Source organism: Ambystoma mexicanum, chromosome 1p, assembly GCF_040938575.1.
Source record: "Ambystoma mexicanum isolate Mex_15411 chromosome 1p, UKY_AmexF1_1, whole genome shotgun sequence".
Classification (NCBI taxonomy): Eukaryota; Metazoa; Chordata; class Amphibia; order Caudata; family Ambystomatidae; genus Ambystoma; species Ambystoma mexicanum.
The window spans coordinates 553,145,524-553,163,900 of NC_090921.1; the positions used below are offsets into that span (position 1 = coordinate 553,145,524).

The 18,377-nt window shown below is 44.4% G+C and overlaps 1 protein-coding gene across 2 annotated transcripts in view; it reads right to left on the reverse strand.

Moving 5' to 3' along the window:
* Positions 1 to 18,377, reverse strand: part of LOC138575469 (phospholipid-transporting ATPase IK-like) — a 1,193,252-nt gene that overhangs the window by 170,652 nt on the left and 1,004,223 nt on the right. For both annotated transcript variants that reach the window (XM_069649486.1, XM_069649487.1), the window contains one exon: positions 7,375 to 7,487. In XM_069649486.1, coding sequence (XP_069505587.1) covers positions 7,375 to 7,487 — 113 coding nt within the window. The remainder of the gene's footprint in view (positions 1 to 7,374; positions 7,488 to 18,377) is intronic.

An 18,377-nucleotide genomic window follows, 5' to 3' on the forward strand; every position in this document is an offset into this window, starting at 1 on the left:
CAGGCTGGAGAGGGGCCGGTGGGAATGACGCCTTGAGCATCAGAAGGGTGAAGGAGATGCCGGGGCCGAGTGGGCCATGCAAGGGTCAAGACACCTGCAGCAACCCTTGCCTCGTATCCACAGCCAGAGCTGTGGGACACTGATGGCTACCAAGCACTGCCGGCTGCCGGTAGCCTCTTCGAAGGAAGAGTGGTGTTACGCACAACAAGCAGCAAGGTTCGAAGGTGGTGAGCGCTGCTGCCCTGGCTCAGGAGAACCACAAGGGCAGTGAAGGGAAGCCAGAGAGGAGAAGGATGATGCTCGGAGAAGCGGCCGTATACCAGTGAGTGTGGAAAGGGGAACACTCAGACTGAGGTGTTCATGCCAAACAAACTGGAAAACATAACCATTGGTTTTGGGAACCGAATTGAGGGTTTATGAATGCCGAACAAGCTGCCAAGTGTTATTGAGACTTTTTACGAGCGCAATGAATAATATTGAATGGGAAAGATATGAGGAATTTATGAACAAAGTGAAAACCAAGTGATGAGCACTTATGAAAACTGTGAAAGCAAGGTGGTGTATACCATGGAGTGAGTTGTGTGGAAAGCACATTGTGGCAAAGCCAAGAGACTGCCAAGGAGAGTCAGAAATTAATGTTTGGTCAATTGCACAGGTTCAGAGAGAGAAAACCTGTGTAGGCAAGAAAGCCTGAAGAGCGGAGAAGCCTCATAACAGTGCCAAGGGTTATCACTTGAGTCACCTATAGTGGGTGCACCGTGTGGTCCGACAACTGCACCTAGACCAATTGATCCTGTTCAAAAGGAGCCAAGGAAAGCAATGATAAAGAAGATGTATTTTATAACAGGTTGTTGAAGTGACTGAGAAAGAAAGAAATCTGTGTGAACTATTGAAAAGCCGGGACGGTCACTAAGTTGAACTGTAACTGTTTTTTGAAAGCCAAGAGATATGAACTGCTTCTAGATTTTGAAGCTGGAAGAGCTGACATCCTGGGAAAGGGAATCCCAAGACTTTGCGAACGGTATTCATCTTTCCGGGGAAGGGAATCCTGAGGCCTTTTGGAACAGTTTTGCACTTGGGGAAGGGAAAGCTGGAAAGTAAGCCAAGAGCTAGAAGAAGAAGAGCACTTTATTTGGAACATTGTTTCTTTTGGTGCTGACATCCTTACACATTGTATATTTTTAGGTCTGAGGGCAACTATAGGTTATGGACATAGACAGACTTGAGTTGAACTTACTGACACAGACAATCCTTAGTTTCTTTAGGTAGGGAAATCCCACCTTAGCATAGGGCAAGTAAGGCCTTACATAATCCTGACATATAAGAAAAATAAACCAATATTTAGAAAATTGAATCTGTTGTCTGTGTCTTACTTCATGATACCTTCACAAAATGTTGATAGAGAAATCAGAGGAGAGTTCAGGAACAGAGAAGAAGATGTGGGTGTCATCCGCAAAGAGTTGGTACAAGAACCCAAAGGAGGAAATTAGTGACCCAAGAGGAGCAGATCTAAGACAGAGACTTGTGGAACACCAACACTCAGAGGAGTGAGGTGAGATGTGTTGATGCCTCAGGAGACAGAGAATTTGTGAGGTTTCAATCCAAGCAATGGCTCAATCGCAAATCCCAAGAATAAAGTGCATCAGAGTGATTGAAAGTGTCTAAGGCGGCAGACAGATTAAGTAGAATTAGGATAGATAGGTTAGAGAACTTAACAGAAGCAAGTGAGTTGGACACCTTCATGAGAGCAGTTTCCGTGGAGTGACAGGAGCAGAAACTTGCTTGTAACCGTCTCAAAGATTGTGGATGTCTAGGAAATTGGTAAGATGGTTGAACATGTTGGGGTGGTCAGGAAATGTCCCCACAAGCGCAAGGGGTTCATGCTGCGAGTGCCAAATTGATGACTGGGGGGTGCAGCGATCTGAACACAATGTTGCAATTTATATGTATCCAGAGTAATTTAATTTTGAATGGAATAGGTTTCTTTTAGTGTTACTTTTTGTTTAGAACTGATACATATTAGATTACACGCGCTCAGAAAGATAAAATGTTAAAACCCCCAAATGCAACATGAACACGATTCACACACAGGGTGCTCTAAAGTACATAGAAACTGGGAGATGTTTTTTTAATGCACATACGAAGATGCCCCCTGTCCTAAAACCCATGGTAAAAGAGAAATAATATTTATTATACATGCACACCGAGGAACATACAAAGGGAGTTTATAAAAAGCTGTATGTAGTGGGCTTTTTATGAATTCATTCGGATTTTGCAGCTAGCAGTTAGTGCAATTTATTTTAGGTAACTGGGAAGTTCTGCTTTTGCAGGCTTGGGGGTTGACTTTGAGAAACTGGTTCAGAGGCCAGAGGATGGGTAAATAAGTAACTCTAACCTTCACGATGGTCAGCTCAGCTTAAGGAGTGGCCATGGGTTTTATGGCCTGAAAATGATCGCAGAAAACAGATGTAATCTGTTGAATGCATGGGAGCTTGACAGAAGGGTTTCACTATTTGGTTTTGACCAGCAGTAAAACATGCGGTAAGTCAATGCTCGGGGCTAAAGTAATTGAAACACAGGAGTTTCAATTGTATTTTCAGATGTGCTGTGTGCAATTAAATGGCAGATATTTAGATTTAAATGTTTCAATGGAGACGTGGAACCAAGGGATGAGATAGTTATCGCTAGTTCAAAGAAGAACTGGTTTACTCAGTCTTCTTCATATCACTTGTATTTATGAAAACCATGTGCAATTAAGCGTTAAGGTTAAAAAGCCTTAGGCCAGTTGTTGCAAGTAATGAATTATGTTTGTATGCAAATGTTTTATTATGTCATGATGTCACAACCATGGATGAATCTCGAGCAAGAGTGGACTATGAATACGATCTGAAGATGGTGATTAAGATAAACGGCTACCTATAAGAGTGTAGGAATTGGAGAAAGATAGGATTTCCTTGAAGAGGTTTTGTGCAATCACATGTGGGGGGTGGATTGTAATAAAGTATTTAGAAGTGTTATAACTTTTGCAAAAATGTATACAATGTATCAACTGATGTGGTTTGTTGTGACGTGGGTTACCATCTAACTGCTCCCTGGACAAATATACAATAAACTTGCTTAACATACAAAATGTGCACTCATTCCCCAAGTGGTGGGCACCCTTGGGTTAATGTGATTAAAGGGCCAACCCCCACAAACACAACCCTTTCAAGCAGTTTAGAGTAGTGGGGAAGAAGAAACACAGGGCGAAAGTTAGCCAGGAGTTTCGGGTCAGCCCCTTGCTTTTTTTTTAGGAGAGGGATGACTGACTGTTTTGAAAACAGAGGGAAAACAAGCAGACTCTAAGGACAGGTTGATGAATTCAGCAAGGTGAGAGGCCACCAAAGGGGCAATAGGCTTGAGGAGCAATGCGGTCGGATGGGGCACAAGGGTGATTAGCCTTCATCAGTAGAGATGGAACTTCATCAGTATTAGTGTGACTAAAGTGGCACTCACTAAGTCCGGCAGGAAGAATCTCAAGAAGGATATACTTGCCTCCAAACCAGACCTTCCTATTGCTGACATCTACGTCAGTGCTTCCACCATAGAGACTCTCACCGACATCCTCTTTGTTGTTCCTTCTCCTCACTTATGGACTCCCCATATGGCCACTTTGTTCTCTCCTTACTCTTCCTGATACATAAATGGTGGCACCCACTAGGAGGCCCTTCTTACCTCCTCTCCCACCTCCAGAGCCATCATAAATGGTACCACCCTAGTACAAGGGCCTCAACCCAACCTCTTACTTTTTGATAGGCTCCTTCCTTGCCTTATCAACTTTTCTCCTTCCTCTTCACGGGCTCCCTTGCTACCTGCCTCTACGGCTGCCCATACTCCCTTACCAACTATGCCCACCCTGGCTTTCTTGCCTCCTACCAACCTCACAACTCCCCTATTGTCGCTCTCAACTGTACAGGCTCCCTTGCTTACTCACACTACACTGACAACCTTATCAGCCCACTCCACCCTGCTGTCCTGGCCACCCACTGCCACTGCATCTGGAACCCTCTTGCCTCCTCTGCCTCCTCCTACCTCTATCTCTCAGGCAATCTTGCCGATTGCAGGGAGACCTCTGTACCCTGCATCCCCCCACGTAATTCCTTCAAAAGTGACGACCTGATCCATGTCATCAAAGTAAACTTTGCTGTCAAGCACTCCTCTGGCATCTGCCATCTCCTGGAATGCCTGGACCTTGATGTTCTTGCTCTCACTGAGACATGGTTGAAGGACAGCTCTGTCACGAATTTTGACACACTCTTCCCTGAAGCTTACAAGATACTCTCCATGCCAACGCCCAACAGGCCAGGAGGTGGAGTTGCTTTGATCTCTCCACAGTCAATCCCTGTTTCCATTATTCCCACTTAAGTCTACTCCTCCTTTGAATGCCTATTCTGAAGGCTCTCCCTCTCACCTGTCGTCGCTCTTACCCTGGCCACCTTCTATCGGTCACTGGACCAGTCCACCCTTTTCCTTTCAAAATGGGCTGACCTGGCTTCTTCTCTCCTCTCCTCTTCTTACCAACTCCTCCTTCTGGGGGAATTTAACATCCATCTTGACTGTGCTGACTCCCAAGGACCTTTCTGAAATCTATGTGACTCCTTTTCTCTTTCCATTTTACCTTTTGGTCAATAACACACTGCTAGCCACACCGTGGATGCTCTCATCACCACAGACATCTCACTCTTTATCCCGCTCACTACTATCACTCTCATGGACTGATCATTCTCTTCTCTCTTCTCACTTGGAGCTCTCTTCTCCTTTGTCAATAGTACACCATACACCACCTCCTACCTTCAAGGTCATCCGATCGATGAAAAGAATGTCAGCGGCTGCCTTTGCCTCCACCTACTCCCCTCCTTGCACTCCTGTGGCTGACTCCCACCCTGATACAGCCCTCTCCAAATTGTATAATTCCATCTCCAACACTCTTGATAGTCCTGCCCCTGCCATGAGGGTCCCACTGAAGCCTGCCAAAAAGTGCAGCTCTTGGTACGACTCTGATCTGGCTGCCCTTAAACGCAAGTGCACAGCAGCAGAACGAAAATGGGGGATTTTCTGGTGCACCCTCTGACAAACTGCTCTGCCGCCTTCTTTAAAGGCAATATAGACTCTGCAGCCACTCCAAGAAAAGAGTCTACATTCAAGCCTGCATGTCCGTGGCATCTAACAACCAGGCCGAATTCTTCAAAGTCTGCAAGGAACTGGCCAACTCTACCACAGCTGCATCATCTACTACACCTAACCAGGCCCTTTGCTCTGCCCTGGCCGCACACTTCACCACTAAAACACAGGACATCCTGCCCTCTCTCTCTTCTGAACACCCGTGAAAACCTGCTCTCAAATCTTGACTCCATCTCCCCCTCTGTTCTCATTCTTCTGCTTTCGATACGGTAAACCACAACATCCTGATCACCTATCTCCGTGATACCCTGAGCATCACAGATCAGGCCCTGGCGTGGCTCAACTCCTTTCTCACTGACCGGCCTTCCCAGGTGGAACTCGGGCCTGTTCTCTCCTCTACTACGCTCTCTACTTGTGGTGTCCCCCAGGGTTCTAACATTTCCCCCTGGTATATCAATATATACATGGCCCCCTTGGCCCACATGATCTCTACCTTTACCTCTAACTTTCAGTGTATGCAGATGACACACAGCTCTTTTTCAAGCTACCCTCAGCCTCCGCCTCATTCATCCCTGACTGTCTATCTGCGATTCAGGCTTGTTGTGCTGCTAACGATCTATGCCTGAATGCCAGTAAGAGAGTGATTATCCTCATTGGGGCCCCTGCTCCCGCTTTCCCACTTTCTCACTAGCCTGCCTCCCTTGGCCCTGTGCCCTCACCTACCAATGAGGCAAAAAAACCTTCAGGTCATCTTCGACTCCACGCTCTCCTTCTCTTCTCACATCACAGACATCTCCAAAAAGTCCAACTACCAACTTCACCTTCTCAGAGGTATTCTACCTTTTCTCACTTTCCCCTTTTCTTCTTTTTCATCACCTTGAGAGCCCTTGTTCTCTCTAGGCTGGCCTATGGTAACAGCCTCTTTCACAATCTACTCTCCCTCCTCTACAACTCATCCAGAACAGAACCACAAGACTTATCCTTAGCCCCAAGCCATAGGACTGCATCTCTCCGGTGCTGAAATCCCTCCACTGGCTCCCCGTGGCTGCAAGGATCAAACTGAAGACCCTCTGCATTGTCCACAAGGCTTTCTGAGGCCAGGGCCCACACTATCTACAACGCTCTCTTCCTAAATACTCCCCCTCTGGAGACCTCCGCTCATCGTCCTCCAACTCTCTGCGGGTGAGCCGCTTTCACAAAGAGAGATTTGGGGCTAGATCTTATCCTCTGCAGGTGCTTCCCGCTTGAACCAGAGCACCTTCAGTTCCGGAAACTCCTCAAGACCTTCCTTTTCTCCTCCTCCTTCTCTCTCCCTCTCCCCTGCTAAACTCCTTTCTTTTGTCTCCACCCCCTTCTGCTCACTAACTCTGTTCAGTTTTGGCTGACTGGCTGCCTTTTCCACCTTCAGAGCCTACAGGTCCCAGACTGCCCCGCCAGTCATTTGCACTTGCCTTCTGGCTGCTGCACTTTGCTCAACATTACTGCACTTTCAGCTTACACTCCTTGACCGGACACTTGTGCCCCCCCATCCCCTCCTATCTCTGCACCTCCGTCAGTACGTATGCATGACCTAAATGTACTAGGTCCAGTTAGTTTGTCTGTCCTGTCCCCCTCCCACGGTGCCCCTCCCCTGCCGAGCTTGGTCTCACCTGTATCACTTCATGCACATGCACTAGGAGAAATGTCGTCATACCTAGTATGCTAGTTTTTCTGTTTAGATCATTCGGAATTTTCAAGGCCTAAGAAGGGTTATTGTATTCCCTTGTTTCCATCCAACCTTGAAGCGCTTTGAAGCACTTCACCTGTGTACAAGCGCTATATAAATAAACAATACATAAATAAAGATAGAGGCACAGGGTGAGGGTAGAATAGGAGGAGAGTAACACGTAGGAGGCGGAAGTGTGAGGAAGGTCAGAAGAGAGTCTTTAATTTTAGAAATGTTTGCAGCAAAGAATTCAGCTAGGTCATTACATGCGTGTTAATCATAACAATTCTTTAATCTGATAGTTTCCAAAAACTATGCTTGGTGTACCACTTCCTGTAACTTGGCCTAGCGGCTGAGACCGAATATTTCATCAAAGATCATCAGCCTGCTTTGCTTTTTACGTCTTCATAGTTCTTTCCTAGAGTAAAGTTGTCAGTAAGTGAAATCATTCTGAGGGGCTGGAAGGTATACATGCTAAATGCCTTAAGTACATGTGAACAGTTACATACATCCAGCGCCTTCTCCGTGACGTCATCATTTGGGCAATCTGGATCGAGACGTTCCAGGATAACGTTGTCTGCTCCCTTGGTGTACAGCTTAATCTTCCCTTCGGGATCCCGCACTGTTGGGTGGAATCAGAGGTGTCATTAGTGACATGCACCTTTTCAGCCCCGGAGAGCCCTCCCATTCATATCCCAATCTGGGAGGAGAGCTCTTCTTCTCACTGTAACCTACCCAGTCAGCAGGCTAGGCAGAGAGCCAGGGTTTGCTCTACATATCTGTGTACACATGGTTTTCGAAAAAGGTGGGGGAAACCAGTGGCCAGATTAAAGAAACTTTGCGTCGGTGCAGTTGTCATTTTGCATGGTATTAGCACAAGGGCAAACACTATCCTAGTGCAAAACAAAATATACTTTCTATGAATTTTTAAACCAGGGAAAAGATTACCCTGCTGCCTATACCATTCCGTATTAGCACCTGGGATAACGTTGCCCTGGTGCATAATTGCACTGAAAGAATAGTTTTTGTCGCAGTAGTGCAATGATTCTCTAGTGCTAATACCATGGATAATTGCACTTGCACGTCTGCAAAGTTTCTATAATCTGGCCGCTGGTCTTATTTTACTCTGTGATACAAACAAACCATTTTGTATTGCAGACCAACAATAATGTGCGCTATATGTCTGTATGTATTTGTAAGGTTTTATTTAGCACAAACCTATCTATAACTCAACTGAGTGCTATACAACAAAGGGATACAATAACATTGACAACATTAGAAGGATAGACCGGAAGGGTAGCCTTGCAAGGACATGTATAGATGGGGTTCAGAGGGTTTCATCAGGGATAGAGGTCAAGGGGGAGAAGGTCCATCAGTCTACCATGTGTTGGTAGATCTGCAGCCCAGCTCCCACTGAAGCTGTATTCCTGTGTGGTTGACCTGATCTAACCCTCAGAACAGCTTCTTGGAGTCTCAGGGTCTGCATCAGTCATTTCTTTCCTTGCCTCCTCCTGCTCGAGAGAGAGTATGCCAAGTGTGTTCCCTTTGAATCACCTCTCATCAAACCAACGCAATGATTGCCTTGTTCTTTATAACTTTATTTCGGCTACAAGGCCATAAAAGTACAACATTACACAAATAAACAAACACCACAATAGCCATTTCATCCAAAATACAAATAAATCATATACAATTCCCTATAATCCTACAGGTGAACCCATTAGACTGCATCTATATGGCGCAGGCCAAACAACTCCCAGCTTAACAAACAGATTAGTCCAACAATACATTTCTTGTGATCCTTTTCCCCAAAGGGACTGCATTAGCGCCAGAAAGCACAGGCCAACCAGGCTACTTCTTAAAGTGAGCAAGTGAGTGACTTCCACCATGCGCTGAGATTAGAATCGTAGAGTTAGCTAAGAAGTAGCATCTCTTCAGAAAACCCAATATCCTTATCCCCATGCTTGGGTCCCAGAAATCAATTTGGACAGAAGCAAAAGATCTGTCTCCCTGGGAGGGCAATCTGGTGCTCTTTATGATCTTTTCTTGGGGTACCAAGACACAAACCCGGATAACCCGGATAACTCACAAGTGCTTCCCTGGATTCTTTGCAACATCTGGCCAGTTTTGGAACCCTATGTAAGAATATTGATACCCCCCCCCTCTCACTGGACACTATCCCCTTGCTATGGGGACTAGTGCAACACAATGACTGTAGGGGTATACATGGGATGGGTGGGGTCGTTTTCTGAGTGCTTTGAGAATATTCACATTGGCACATTCTTTCCCAGATCTCTTCATAGAACAAGGTGCAATTATTTGTGAATGACTTTCGTGAATTAAAATTGCCGTTTTGAAGAAATGACTTGGAAAGTACATAAATCACACAATAACCAATTTGATAATATTTACAAACAACAAACACAACATTATAGAAGCATGTTGTGCAAAAGGAGAAGGAATCTAGCTTCATGTAATCAATCAAGGCAGGCACACAAGTACCAGAATATTTATTGAGATGAGCATAAAGGGTTTATCTGGGCTTTTAGATTATATTTTAAAGCTTTAAATGCTTGTTAACTATTTTTATGCAATTTCAAAGGTTCTTCTGCACATCATAAATAAGCAATCAATTTCTTGTGTAAAATAACAAAACCAGAAAATATTCGCGGCAGAGGCCTGTAACATGTGGTCGGCTCTCTTCTGCCTTCAAATGGCCTACATGAAATTGAAGATCAGGCAATGAACTTAACAATGCCACCCGTACCACCTCTTCTGACTAATACGTTATGCTCTTTATTGGGGTGACTGCTAGTTTTTTAGATGTGCTGGCTGTATCCAGCCCCTTGTGCGCCCACACTAATCTAGTCAGGGCTGAATGTTATCTCTTTTCGTCGGATCCTTATTTCGCTTATTCACAATCTCAGCTCTGATGAGAACATTGATGCATCTTTGCTGCCATCTAGTGGTCACTGACGTTAACATTCAGCAATATGTGAATAGCAAGTGATTATGTGCTGAGTAAAGCAAGGAGTTTTAGGGCCAACTAAGAAGTTTAATTAAAGATAGCTGTAGGAGTGCAGTGCTAATTGGAGGTGAAGGGAGGCCTGCCCCCCCTTTTTATTGTTTCACATGTATATATCTTGGCTGAGGCATTGTTTTACATTTAGATACTAATGTTGAGATTTGGGGTCGAGGTTTTGGTAAAATTAGAAGTAAGTATTTTAGGTAAAAGATCATTTCTATTAGACTTTTAGGACAGGTGGCATTATATTAGGTGATAAAAAGACAGATCCCACTACCGTATTTTTTTTAAAAATCAGGCAGCCATGAAGCCCCCCCCCCCCCAAAGCCCCTTTTGCCCTCCCATGAAGGCATCTCTGCTTTAGAATGGTTTGTATATTATTGTGGTGGATGCCAGGGCAATCAGATGATGTGTGTGCTCATTTCGAAACCATGTTTGGGGTCACAAGAAAATACTGACTGAAAGGTTAACAACACAAAACAATCGCTTTGGTGTAGTTTAAGGTATTCAAATGGAAAGGGGCAGTAGAAAAATGGTAATTTTCTTTTGAGAGCACAACGTTTTCGCAGATGTAGATTTTATCTGCGGAGTGCACTTCTGATCACACACTATATATTATACGGGATGGGATGAACGAAATCATTGAAACACAGATTGAGGACTTTGTTTGGGTAAGAAGCCCGGGTGGTGAATAGATTATAATGGAGAATATGCTTTGTAAAGCAATTTGTAATTCATTATTGCCCTGCTTTTTATTGCTGATGTTACATCACATGAACCCACACAAATGAACTTCATTAATCTCCAAACAGATACACTGTCCCACAAGAAAAAGATGAAATCAGAGTAAACCGCATCCATGATAACTGAATACCTATTTCAGATGTCTGTCTTTCACCAGTAAAGTGAAACAGCCGTTAAGAGTGTATGAAGACGACTGCTCCCTCCGGAATAGGTGTCTACAATTAGACCCAACGCATGCCTTATTTTTGTGGCAACATCTGAGAAAATGCCTTGGAGGTTGTGGGCTTGTGGCTGCAGATTATCAACTGACTTATTTGTTGGCTTCTGCACAGCAGAGCAGCAAAGAAATGCAGGCAGCAGGGAAGCTGAAACCCTCATTAATCCCCCAGAAAAAGCTATTAAGCTTTCTTTGAAAGAGTCAAAGTCTCCCTAACCCTGGGTGTTGGGGCAACTAGAATATATGAAAGGCTCCAACACCAGGCCCAATGAGTACATTCTCATGACACGTGATAACAGCCCACGAGCGGTGTTGACATACTTGTGGGCACAGCTGGTAATGACAGCATCATACAACTCAGAGTGTCATGCTTCTGGGATATATGGTGAGGGCGGTATATTTAAAGGCAATGGTGGCATTTTTTGTCAGCACAACTTCATAAGGGGGAAGTACCATGGCAGTGTTACCATTTGCACTGCATAAAACCTTCTTAACACAGCATATTGGCATAGCTTCATGAAGTGATTTACTGTGGCAATGTTGGCATATATTGCAGGCACATCATTATGAAAGTGATTTACCATGGCAATGGAGGCATATATAGTTGGTACAAGTTCATGAAAGCAATTTAGGTAATGCTGGTATATATTGTGGAGGAAGCTTCACAGATGTGATTTACAGTAGTTATACAGTCCTAGTGACATAGAACTGCAGGTTTGACAATTCTGATGGGAAGGCTTTGCTGCATCTATTCAGGTACAAGTAGGTACAAACAGATTGGTTTTGACGTAAAAGCCAAATTACAGGCACAATAAAAAAGCATTTCGGAAAGACTGGAAGACAAATACATGTTCGGTTGCTTGTGAGGCACTTGCAAAGAACAATGTGAAAGGTATATCTTTCTATTTTGCCTAGTTACCTCATGTGAATTACTTTCATGATCATCTCCAAGAAGATATGTTATGCTCTTTAGGATAAACCAACTGCAACTCTGGAAGTGATTGGGCCATTGGGCCTACGTGGGTGGTGACGTGGAAAATTCGATCATGCAAATAGAGAGGTTAACAACTTAGAAACCGCAAAGCACCTATATATATATATATATATATATATATATATATATATATATAGATATATATATATATATATATATATATATATCATTATGAGCTGTAAGATGTTTATGTTTTAGGAGATGTGTATATGATACCAGGCTGATGAACAGGGGTGTGTGTGAGAAACCTGAAGCTGTCTCCCTAGCTAGTCCCCGGGGCTCTGTCATCCAGGTGGCCAGGACACGGCCATCACTATTGGATCCAGTTCCTGGGGGTGGACCAGTGAGGGAGGATCACCTGGATGGGGGGTCCTTGGGAAGTGTGAGTGGGACACTGACGCGTGAGACGCGGTATCCTCCTTCTTTAAACACCTTTACCCCATCCTACCACGTAGGACATTCCAAAACACTGCCCCCCCCCCTTTTATGACACAAACACTTTTGTACAACACAAAAGACAACAGATTAACACCAGAGCCATTTACCTGACATGTGCAGACACAAGAGTCAGGCAAAGTCAAGGAATTGACCAGAATCACACACACCTGATGGCCCTTTCCCTTCCCCACATGTATAAAAGGTGGAGCACAAGAGCACAGGAAGAGCAAGGCAGACCGCACAATGTGAGAGCTAACTCAGCACGGCAGTTTAAGAGGAGGCAAAAGACGGCGCATACCGAGAGGGTGACAAGGAAAGAAGCAACCTTGCCTTGTCCGATTAAGGCCTGTTAAACCTGCGCAGACAGAAGCATAAGATCGCAGACAATAGCCAGCATGTGTTGCAGCAGGTGTCGGCAGTGCACAAGACCTTCCTCCACTGATTACCAAGCCGGAGAGAGACTCTTGTCTCTGTGGCACCAACCTTGACTCTAAAAAGAAGGAACGAGAAGCGGTTCATCAAAGCCGGTGAGTCGAGGGGAGAGTCGATAAGAAACCGAAATGTGTTAGCAAACGGCTGATTTGAACTGTAAAAGAACTATTGTTGAACAAGGAGAAAACCAGCAACAGAGAAGTCCGGCACCACGTGGGTACTCAAGTAGGAAACTCGGGGCGATTACTAGACGATAGAAACTACCGTAATGTGAAGGCCTTAGGAAAAGGCAAAAGGGGGTCAAAGTGGTCATACAGGGGTCTTGTCAAATCCTCCGTACAATTGAAAGACTTTGACCGACATATGATTGTAAAGTGAAGGGGAACGAATCCTGCATGGTAAAAGTTTTACACAAACAGTGTGTTGTAAAGTTTGGCAAGTGTGAACCCGGCGGAGGGATGCCAACAAGAATGGACGAAGTCTGAAGCCGCATGAACATTGCATTGACAGGAGTGAACCCAGCGGGGGGATGTCCACAAAGAAATATTTGAAAAGACATTGGGCCTCATTATGAGGTGGGCGGTAAGGGGTTAATAGCGCTGGTAATGGTGCTGGCACCGTTAACCCCTTATCCCCCTATTATGACGTCTCCTTGTGGGACCCACAATGGGTGCCTGGTAAAACAAGGCGTCCTTAGCGGGTCCCGCAATGAGACCAGGGAGCTAACAACGGGCCCGTTACATACAGGCCCCTTGTTAGCTCCCTCCCCATTCCCATTGAGCCCTATGGGGCCTCGAATGGGAAAGGGGATGTACCGGGTCTGGGTTCCTCGAATGAGGAATTACCGGGTCCACCAAGGTTGGATTGGCCCAGTAAGTCTTCATTCGAGGAACCCGGACCCGGTATGCGGTAAGGAGGTAACCATGCCGCAAATTGCGGCATGGTTACCTCCAACCTCGTAATGAGGCCCATTGTGATTAGTGAATGCAAGAAAAGCCATTGTGAACCCGAAGGAGGGAGGCTGACTACTGAAAACAGAACTTTATAGAAAAGCCATTGTGAACCCGAAGGAGGGAGGCCGACAATTGAAAAGGGGTCCAGACCCGAAGGAGGGAGATCCATGGGTGGCAAGTCATCACCCATAGTTCGTTGAGAGGGTACTCTTCGGCGCATGGTAAAGGTTGACCAAAGGGTGAAGCCGTCACCCAGAGCCATATGTAAAGAAGATCTTTGTGTTTGTTAAAAATATCAGTCCCTCGAAGGCAAGATACTTTTTTTTTTTATTTAATTGTATAACAATTTTTACAAAACAGAAAAGCATTTGTAAACTCCTGTCTACAGCTTGTGTGAAAATGTCCTTGCTTTGGCTTGTAATTGATAGTTTGCCCTGAATCCCTTGGACTTAATGTAGTGAGTTCAAGTTTTACTTTTGTCGCAGTTCTTCTTTGTTAATGAGTCTCTATCCATACATTAAGAAAGACCTTTCCAGAGGGATCACAGTTGGGGTGAAACATTCCTCTCCTGTTCAGTTTCTTCTGCTATAGATTCAGTGTTTTGAGAAACAAGGTTACTCCTATGACGCATCTCTTGTTGTTCTCATTATTCAATAGTGACCAAAGGTTTTCCAGGTCTAGTGTTGAATAATGTTTCAGTGGGTCCGTGAGAAAGCGTTGCCTTTCTGTTACCAAACCTGGACATTCCATTATCAGATGCTTTGTGGTTTCTATGTGCTCATTTGGTTTGCAGAAGCAACATAAATTCGTTTGAGCTTGTTTACGAATTGCCAAAATCTCATTAGTTTTCAGTTGGTTTAGTTTGAATCGTAGAAATAAGCGACTAAGTCTCTTATCCGGAAATTTGTGAAGGTAGCCTCGGACTGCGTTTAGCTTCATTGGAGCGTTTGGCAAACTAGCTGTCAGTGAGTAGTCATTTGCCATCTCTTGCGTGTGAATCCAGTCCGCTTCAAACAGTTTTTTCACTACTCTGTTTGGGTTTTGGATTAGAGTTTCTATAGACAGGTCCAGTTCTTTCAAGATTGTTTGATTATTTTGTTCCCATTCCGCGAGCATCCAGTTATCTCCGTCTATGATTTCTTTACGAATGAGGTCTAGCACTCGTGCTTCCGGTTTGTTGATAACGTTGCGATATAACATCAAAGTGGCTCTCATTTTGATTGCCAACATTGATGTTATGCAAAGTTCCCTCCTTATTAGTGCCATGGGAGTTGATGTCGCTAGGCCCAGGACGTTTCGCCAAAAAAACTTTCATATTTCACCCAGATAGAATTCGGGACCAGTGGCATTGCGTCTATGCCATATATCAGAGCTGGCACCACCTTGGCCTTGTAGAATCTCGGGATGGGAATTATTGAGAAGCGGCCATGCCTCCTATCCACCGCCTTTGCTTGTGCTGTGAGGTTCTTTAGCTTTATCCAAAGTGTATCTAGCATGGTCTTTTCGTTTCTGTCATTGCTAATTGTGATTCCCAGATACTTGAAAGCTTGTACTGTTTCCAGTCTCTTACCCTCACAATGCCAAGAATGTTTTTGATTCCTTTTTTCTTGCCTGCCCAGAACGAGCACTTTGGTTTTTGCATTATTTAGCCGGAGATTATTTTCTGACATATATAATACCAGATTGTCCAGCTGACGCTGAAGGCCGAGGGGCGTCAGATCCATGAGGATGATATCATCAGCATATAATAGACTGTCAATCTTCTCTCCTCCCAACGCCGGTGGAAAGTGTCTGATAGCAAGGACATCCTTTTGCTTCTAATTTCGCCCAGAGATGTTGTCTGTTGACCTGGTCCAAGGCTTGGACCAGGGCAATAAAGGCAACATATACCGGAAGACCACCTTGTATTGCTTTTGCTTTCAGAGCACTCATAAGCAGAATGTTTGTGGTTGTCCCCGAGTTTCTGACGAAACCATTCTGGAAGGGATCCATAGAGTTAGTTGAACGAACCCAATTTTGGAAGTCGTCCAACACAAAGGACGAGAAGACTTTTCCCATAACATCCAAAAGAGCAATCGGCCTGTACTGATTTGGATTATCGGTTGCACCTCTCTTAAAGATTGGGACAATGTTTGCCTTTTTCCAGGTAGATGGAATTTCTTTCGACTGGTTGCAATTTGAAAAAAGCTTACTCATAAAGTTTGCCCACAGCTCGGGACGTTTTTTGAGTTCCAAATTGCTAATGCCATCGGGGCCCTTGTTCAATTTCATAAGTTTGTTTACAATTAAGTCTTTGTCGACAGGAATGTTCCACGTTGGATCATTTGTGGTACTTTCTCTGATAGAGGGATAGGTGGTATTCTCGTCAAGGATTGGTGCAAATAGTTTGGAAAACTGCTCAATCCAGCAGGATTCTCCCACATTATTCTGGATGTTATCGTTGACTTTGCTTTGGGTCCCCTTGATCAGGTTCCAAAATTCTTTTGGTTTATTTCCACAGACTGCCATCAGCATTTGTTCTGAATCGTTCAAATGGAGTTTATAACGATAGTGGAGCAACCAGTTTCTGTACTCTCGCACAGCCTTTATCCAACGTGCCATATTCTCAGGAGAAGGGAACTTTTGATAGTATTTATTCAACCTTCTGTGTTCCGACCTTTTCATTTCCAGATCCTTATTATATGAGTGTCGGTATCCGTTCTGTGGTTTAGATGTTTTGTTTGGGTCCATCTGGAATCTGGCTAATAAGGGAGTTTAGTCCAGATCACTAACATCCCTTTTCCCTTGTGTATTAGTTTTTTTTTCAGATCTTATGTATTGTGCCTCAGGTTTCAGTAGCCCTTTTACTGAGATCTTCACTCTTTTGCCTCTCTCTGATGGCTCGAGCGGCAAGGTGCACCTGATCGATTGAGTTCTTGACGACCAACCTTCTAGAATTAGGAGGTTATGGTCGCTGAAGACTGTGGGACTGACCCTAAAGGAGTGGATCTCTGGCAAAATTTCTCTTGAGACAAATACGTGGTCTATCGTCCCTTTTTGGTCACTTCTTTGCCATGACGGAATCAGCAGATTTGATATGGAGCGATGCCAATGAAGGTTGTGCATGTCCCTGTCCGCCATTATCTTATCGAGAAGTTTCCCTCTTTCCCTTACAGGGGACTTCTGGTTCGACAGCTTTGACGACATGCCGATCCCTTCACATATGGCGTTAAAATCTCCATTAATGATAATGCTGTGGTCAGCCCTGTTTGTTTGTGCTTCTTCCCAGAGGTTATTAAGTTCTTTGACAAAATCTTCGTTTGTAGTCGTCTCCGGGTTCCAGTAAACGTTTATTAGGAGCAAAGTGCTCTCTTTTTGTTCATTGGGCACAGGCTTTTCTCGTAAGTATTACAGCTTGGATCCAATGGGGCGACAGGAACATTTCAGAAACCTCTAGTCCTGAGCCGGCTTTAATCGCAATTATAAGACCCGCAGATGGACGTCCTGTTGCTCCTTTCCTGGCACTCTTCAAGATTATTTCGTGGCCATCCAGCTGGGGTTTGGTGGTCAGCCACGTCTCCTGTAGGCATAGAATATCGAAGGTACCCAGGTTGACATTGGTTCTTTTAGTTAAATGCATGAAACCCCTCGTGTTCCAGCAGCCTAATTTTAAAGGTTGCAATGGATTAGTTATCTTGTCTGATATCTTCTCCTTAGATGTCTCAGGGTGGATCTTCTTTTCCAGAGATCGTTGCTAATATTTTTGTCTACGATTGCTCTCAGTTTTTAGCCAGGACCAGGGCACAGTTTTATCCGCCCTTGGTGTTCCATGGCTCCTTAGTGTTTGATCACTTTGTGATGAATCTTGGAACCTTTTGCTTCGCGCATACTTCTGATTCTGATTGCTTTGTGCATTCTGATTTCTCTCAGATTTTTCACTTTCCACTTGATTAGGTCCATGGATTTTTGGTTTATTTATTATTTGCATTTTCTGCGTGGGGCAGGCATGAGGCATCCTGCTGATGTAACGGACACGGTTATCCCTGGTCATTTGCGAGGGATCCTTTCCGTTACTTACTTCTCTCTGGGACCTTGTTTTTTTCTGGGCTTGTGTGTTTGTATGCCTAATGTCCAATAATTCGAAACCCACTTCCAGAATGCTTTTGGTTTCCTTCAATAGACGAAGTTTGGTACTTTCAGAGTCAAGATGTATATAGGAGTAGTCTGTTCTACCTGACGTACTTGGTTCGACTATCCATAGGTCCTTGTTTTGAATATGCTTCAGACTGGGGATTTGGGTTAAGATTCTAATAATATTAGTTCTATTCATGGTCAGATCGTTCCGTCTTGAGTTGATGTTTTTCAACCTTACAGTAAAATCACTCACAATGCGCTTTGTCTCCTGTTTCCGATCACTTTCTGATTCGGGTCTTCTGTCATTTTTTCTCTTCTCATTCTCGGCAGAAATATGTTGGGGATATGAATCCGAGATCTTTTGGCCTGTTTCCCTTACAGGCTTTGGACTTTTTCTCTGGTCAAGCCTTTCTCCTGTTTCCGAGGAAGGGGAGGTGCGTTCGAGGATTTGTTCCTTTTCCAGATGTTTGTGCTTTCTCTTCGCACCGGGTCCAGTCTTTTCTTGTCCGCAGCGTTTGTCCTTGAAGTTGTACTCTTCACGGACTCCAGTTTTTGAGATTTTTGGGTATTCACTGGGGACTTTAACGACAGAACAG